At 50.5% G+C, this 6357-nt stretch overlaps 1 protein-coding gene across 3 annotated transcripts in view; it reads left to right on the plus strand.

Moving 5' to 3' along the window:
* Positions 1-5227, plus strand: part of MX2 (MX dynamin like GTPase 2) — a 32162-nt gene extending 26935 nt beyond the window's left edge. Inside the window, exons 10-14 of one of the 3 annotated variants that reach the window (XM_038581537.1) lie at positions 242-383; positions 1250-1408; positions 1874-1950; positions 3199-3453; positions 4612-5227. In XM_038581537.1, coding sequence (XP_038437465.1) covers positions 242-383; positions 1250-1408; positions 1874-1950; positions 3199-3453; positions 4612-4842 — 864 coding nt within the window. In that variant the 3' untranslated portion in view covers positions 4843-5227. Of the gene's footprint in view, positions 1-241; positions 384-1249; positions 1409-1842; positions 1951-3198; positions 3454-4390; positions 4589-4611 lie in introns of those variants that run through there. The other 2 variants (XM_038581538.1, XM_038581539.1) reach the window with 2 other exon arrangements.
* The last annotated feature ends 1130 nt before the right edge of the window (positions 5228-6357 follow it).

Consider the following 6357-nt stretch of genomic DNA (forward strand, 5'->3'; position numbering starts at 1 on the left):
GGAGATGGCCCTCTGTGGGTCCCTGCCTGTGGCGCACCGGGAGCCCTCATTTGCAGGGAGCTGCCCTCCACTTGTCCTGCCTGGACGATGACCCCATCGTGGGTGGCTGGGTGGCTGGGTGGCTGACCGGACATTCTTGTAGCACACACCTCCCCCCCAAACCCACAGGCTGCTGCCCCAGGCAGGTCCCAGCTCTTTAATGCGATTCCAGCACAGGTTGATGACTTTATCTCATTTTCAGAAAATCAAGTTGTTTAATCAGGACATTGACAAGCTAATAGAGGGAGAAGAAATCGTAAAGAAGAATGAGACTCGCTTATACAACAAAATCCGGGAGGAGTTTGAACACTGGGCGCTCGTGCTCACGGCCAATACCCAAAAAGGTACGTCCTGGGACAAGGCTCCCCCACAAATGTCTCCCCGAAACACAGTGTCACGTTTACCAAGACCAGAGGCCACTTCTGGCACATAGGAGGTGTGCAAACAGCTGAGCGTGCCCACCCACACGGGACACCGTGGGCCCCTCAGCAACCGAGAACTGCTTCCCAGCCTTGGCCTCATCAAAAGACAAGTCCACCACCTGTAACCCCCTTCTTGCCTCCTTGTTTTGAGGCTAGACACTTCCACTCACGCCATCTGCCTTCCTCTGTCTGTCTTCACCCCTGATGCAAGACCGAAGAGCTCTGTGGTTTGAGAAGATCTCCTTGCCTTGCCTAGTGAAGTTGCATCTGCTACAGCCTAGATGCCTGGAGGGTGTGTGTGTGTGTGTGTGTGTGTTGTATCCTTGCTTAGGCACCTGATAAAAACACTGTTCACATCCATGAACTCAGGGTCCAACTGTAGCCTGGACGTGTCCTTGAGAGATCTGCAGGAGCCACCGTAATATTTAAATTTCTCTTTTCATTGAACTCATCCGGTGCTTCCCACCAGTTACAAACTCGAAACTCATCTCTCAGTGTGACGACCCTCAACTGCAACCCGTTTTCATAGGATAACAATTTTGTTTCTTAAACTAGCATTATCAGACCATACCTTTTTTTTTTCATTATGAAAAAAACAAAAAAAAACAAAAAACTCCACCTAGAAATAGTGCCTTAGGGTACAGTGGGTAAGCAAGACTCAAATTTAAAAAAAAAAAAAAGTTTCTGTTTTTGAAATGTCTGTGGAGTTATTGGAATTCACTTTGGTAAAAAAAAAAAAAAAAAAAAAAAAAAAGGAATTCACCTTGGTGGTTTGTTTTACGTTGTAGTTAAAAATATCGTTTCTGAAGAAGTCTCAGTATACGAAAAGCAGTATCGCGGCAAAGAACTTCTTGGATTTGTCAACTACAAGACATTTGAGACCATAGTGCACCAATACATCGAACAGCTGGTGGAGCCCGCGCTCACCATGCTCCGGAAGACTATTGGTGAGGAGCGCTCATGCGTGCCTTTCACGTGTCAGCCTAGTACCTTCCATAGGGCTCAAGGCCTTGGAGGGAGGATCAGGATGCAATGATCAAACAAACCATGAAGATCTTCTTTGTCCATTTTGGGGGGAAGACAAGAGTGCACAGGAGCGTTGTCGAGTTATTCCTCGCCCTCTAGGCAGCCATGTGCGGTATAGTCAGATGCTAGACCTGGAGAGAACACACACTCCAGGAAAGATCAGGAAATTGCTAGGACCTGGTCGGGGTGGGTGGTGGGTTCTGGGTGGTGGTGGATTTTGGGTCTCCCTGGGACAATGTACCGTCCCCTCCTCCTCTCTCAGTCTGTAGATCTGGGGAGCTCAGTGTTGGAAGGGGGTCCACGTACCATGACTTACCCTCCCTGCGTCTCTAGCCCATTTTATTCCTGCTTGCAGCTTGGTGATGCTTTGTTCTTCCTTTGGTCAGAAATTGTCTGGCAAGCTTTCACCGACACAGCCAAGAAACATTTTAGCGTATTTTCCAACCTCAGTCAAACAATCCAGGTAAGCACCCACGGTTTTCGCGCTCGTTCCCCGTACTGCTGCCTGTTTTATCTGGGTCTAGCCTTTGAGAGAAGTGGGATACTGACCGTCGTTCAGAAATGCGAGGCCGGGGTTGTGGCTGCAGGCTTCGCCCGCACTCCCTGGGAGAGCCGAACAAAGCACACGGCTGAGCTGTGTTTCCGCAGGACCTGCTGCAGTACAGCAGGATGTAGGCTCGGGGGTCGTGGTCTGAGCAGCCGACTGTACCCGGGGACTGACCGGTTCTTTGCCTCTCTTTCTACTACAAAGGACAGAATTTTCCACTAGTCCTACTCCTAAATCTTTATAAGCTGGACTTAACAATATTGCCACAGCTGGGTGGGTTTCCACGTAAATAACTCAGATTCCCCTCTCAGTAATGGGAAGCCAGGGACGTCCAGCTTCCCCCCTGAGCTCTAGATAAAGACCCTCTTCTGCCCAACGTGGATCTGAATCTCACTCCACAGCCCAGGTGAGCAGGAAAAAGAATTTCTCCCATTTTCCGATAATAGCTTGAATGTGTCCTTTTATACATCTTTGGCCAGTTGGCGAAAACTCAGTCTGACTTCTGACTTCTCTGCCTCTCCCAGGGGCTGCATCTGAGCCCTTGGGTGCCTCACCAGGGGATGGGCGACAGGCCTGGTCCTGGACCACCGTTTCTCCAGGCCAGCAGCCTGTTCTTCCCGGGCCTCAGTGACTGGCTCCTGGGCGATCCCCACAATGCTCCTGACTGCAAGAAGGGTCTCTTCTCCACCACGTCATCCCTTCCCTTCCCAGAATGCCTCTGACTGTGGGGGTGACGTGGGAGTCATGGGGTTTCTGGAAAGCACAGATGTCAATCGAGTCACAGGACGGCTGAGGACACCAGCGCGGGCTGCTGGGGGCCCCTCAAAGTCACCATATAACATTGCAGGCCTTCGGTGACCTTAAATTATATTCAGTTCTGTCTCAACATGATAGTGCTTCCTCCGAGGTTTAAAACAACCAGAGGGAGGGGATCCCTGGGTGGTTCAGTGGTTGAGCATCTGCCTTCAGCTCAGGGCGTGATCCTGGAGACCCAGGATCGAGTCCCACGTTGAGCTCCCTGCATGGAGCCTGCTTCTCCCTCTGCCTGTGTCTCTGCCTCTCTCTCTGTGTCTCTCATGAATAAATAAATAAAATCTTTAAAAAAAAAAAAACCAACCAGAGGGAGAAAAGAAGTAACGCGTCTTCTCTTTCTTATCCAACCAGAACAAGATTGAAGACATAAAAACGAGGCAGGCAGAAACCGCAGAAAATCTGATCCGACTTCAGTTCAGAATGGAGCAGCTGGTTTACTGTCAAGACCAGATTTACAGCGTGGTTCTGAGGAAGGTCCGGAAGGAGGTTTTCAACCCAGCGGGAAAGGCTGCGCAGGATCTTCAGTTGAAATTTCCTTTCCCGAAAGATCTGCCTTCGATGTCATCCAATGATGAGATCGGGGTGCACCTGAATGCGTATTTCTTGGTAAGCATGTAGGTCAGTGGCCTGGGTGTTTGCCCCGTGAACCGGGCATCCCAATTGACAGCTGCCTCACTGGGCGAGGGAGGGAAGGGCTGCCACCGGCTATGAAGCCCCTTCTGCGTTGACAGGTGCTCACACATCGTCTCTTTTAGAGTTTTACAGGAACCTTGTCTGGGAACTTTTCATTCATTTGGGAATCTGGGGGTCACGTTTTGTATGTGGCAAAGCACGCACTCAACACGAATTCCAACCACAGAGATCTTTATATTTTATGTTATGCACGAGTTACAAAATTGCTATGAGCAGAATGCAGCCGGATACAAGAAGCACTGACTTTGCTAGTTGTGACATAGCTTTCCTTGATGTCCAGAAGGCCCCCGGGGCCTCAGACTCACCAGCAACACGAAACAGGAACGAAACTTCCTTTCCCTGGATCCCGGGACCTGCTCGCCTCCAGGGTTTCCAAACCTCTGTCCACGGACAGAAATATGGGCTACATGGGAAGGAAGATAGCTTTTAGCCTGCAAAGGAGCCCAACTCCCGACCTTTCTTTCTTTTAAGATTTATGTATTTGTTTTAAGGAGAGAGAGAGAGAGAAGCAGACTCCTCGCTGAGCGTGGAGCTCCATGTGGAGCTCGATCTCACCACCCTGAGATCATGACCTGAGCCAAAATCAATAGTCAGACATTGACCCAACTGAGCCCCCCGGGCGCCCATCCTGAAGCCTTCTCTAGGTCCAGCTGCCAGGCAAAGTGGACCTACTTATGCAGACAGGGAAGGAGGTGGGCACTTAGGTCGGTCCCGATCGGCTCCCAAAAGGGGCCAGGGGATCGCAGGGCCTGGAGGTCTCCCTGAGGAGGTGGAGTGGAGGTGGAGGGGGGAGACGGGCAGGGCTCCCAGGAAGGCTGGGATGTTCAGAAGTGTGCTGTGCATTTGCTAGCCTGCCAGGTGGGTTCCTGAGGGCCCGAGAGGATACCCGGTGGCAGATCTACGGCTGCCCAGATAGAACCTTCCCGTGGTTCGACGCTGACCCCTGGAGTGGAGTGCACGGGACCACCAGGACCTATTGAAGCAATTACCCAGGCATCCAAGAATCCCAAGGCCTCCCTGCAGACACAGACCAAGACCCCACCAGCTAACCCTTCCCACCCTTTCTTCCAGGAAACCAGCAAACGCCTCGCCAACCAGATCCCATTCATAATTCAGTATTTTGTGCTCCAAGAGAACGGCAGTTGCTTGCAGAAAGCCATGATGCAGATACTACAGGAGAGAGAGCAGTACTCCTGGCTGCTTCAGGAGCACGCCGACACCTCTGCCAAGAGGAGATTCCTCAAGGAGAAAATTTACCGGCTGGCTCAGGCGCGGCGCGCACTCTACATGTTCTTCAGTTAAAGGGGGCAGGTCCATGGAGGGGCAGCAATGCTTTGGGGGGGGCGGTTTCTTATGTGCCTTCCCTGTGAAGGGGACAAGAAGTGGCTTTTCATGTGGAACCAGGCTTTCCTGCTCTCGCCGGTGTCCATTTTCATTGTACTGTGCTCAGCACCAGAGTTTGTATCTGAAGTCCGCACTCACTTGGGGCTGTCACCTCTGACCTCCCCGAAGAGGTGGCTCTGAGTCCTTGAGCCTTCTCAAATACTGCTCTCATTCTTTGTTAGATTGTAGGACCCCAGAGGGGTGGGGAGTCAGGATCCTACTGTTCTTTGGCATTTCCAGGATCTTGCATGGCACCTGGTACACAGGAGCCCCTTAATAAATGGTATCTCGCTGAACAAATGAATGATGGAGACGGGCGCTATGGCTTAAATTCAGACTTTGGAGGTATGAGGCAGTGTCACCTGCTTCCCACTGTTGACTGTCATCGTGTTTCCAGCCCCCAGGAGAAATGAGCCTGAGTGATACCGGTTTTAATGTGTACCGTTCCCCTGGCTGCAGGGAGCTCCCATTGCTATGTTAAGTCTTGAAGAGACGTTTAATAAGGAAGAACATTTTTTTTTTTTAAATGGGCACCTGGCTGCAGTTGGTGAAGCATCTATCTTTGGCTCAGGTCATGATCCTGGGGTCCTGGGATCGAGTCCTGCATCAAGCTCCCTGCTCAGTGGGGAGTCTGCTTCTCCTTCTGCCTGCTGCTCCCCCTACTTGTGCTCTCTCTCTCTCTCAAATAAATAAAATCATTAAAAAAAAAACAAACAAATAAAATGATGAGCTTCACACCAGTGGCCATCTCGAGATTGGAGGATGTGCTTTGTCATGCTAAGCAGTACCTAGTTCAGAGGAATTTTAGGAGGGGTAAGTGGAACCATTTCTGCAAAACACCTGTAACAAAGCAGGTGTTCCAAAATGCCAGCAATTTTTCCCTCTCCATCAAACACGTCTTTCTTCCGTACTTCCTAGGTCCACAGAGCAGCCCTCACCTCAAGCACCCTTGCAGCCAGCTCTAACACCTTGTCCTTTGATACTTGGGGAGGCAGGTGTCATATGGTGTTAGACAAGTCCAACTTCATCCCTTTGCACATGCATGTCTGGCTTTCCCAGCACCTTTTGTTGAAGAGACTGTCCTTCCCCCATTGGCCTTGGCACCCCCGTCAAAGATCATTTGGCCATATATATGGGGGTTTATTTCTGGGCTCTCCATTCTAGTCCACTGCCCTGGGTCTGTCTTTAGGCCAGAACCACACCGTTTTGATAACGGTAGCTTTGTACTATGTTTTGGACTCAGGGTGTACACGTCCTTAGCTTTGTTCCCCTTTTTCAAGATTGTTTTGCCTGTTTCAGGGTAGCTTGAGAGTCCACGTGAACCCTCGAGTGGGTTTTTCTCTCTCTACAAAAGATGTCATGGGGATTTTAATAGGGATTGTATTGACTCTGGAGGTCACTTTGGGTAGGATTTGCAACTGAATGATATTAAAT

This window comes from Canis lupus, chromosome 31, assembly GCF_011100685.1.
Source record: "Canis lupus familiaris isolate Mischka breed German Shepherd chromosome 31, alternate assembly UU_Cfam_GSD_1.0, whole genome shotgun sequence".
In the NCBI taxonomy this organism is placed as follows: Eukaryota; Metazoa; Chordata; class Mammalia; order Carnivora; family Canidae; genus Canis; species Canis lupus.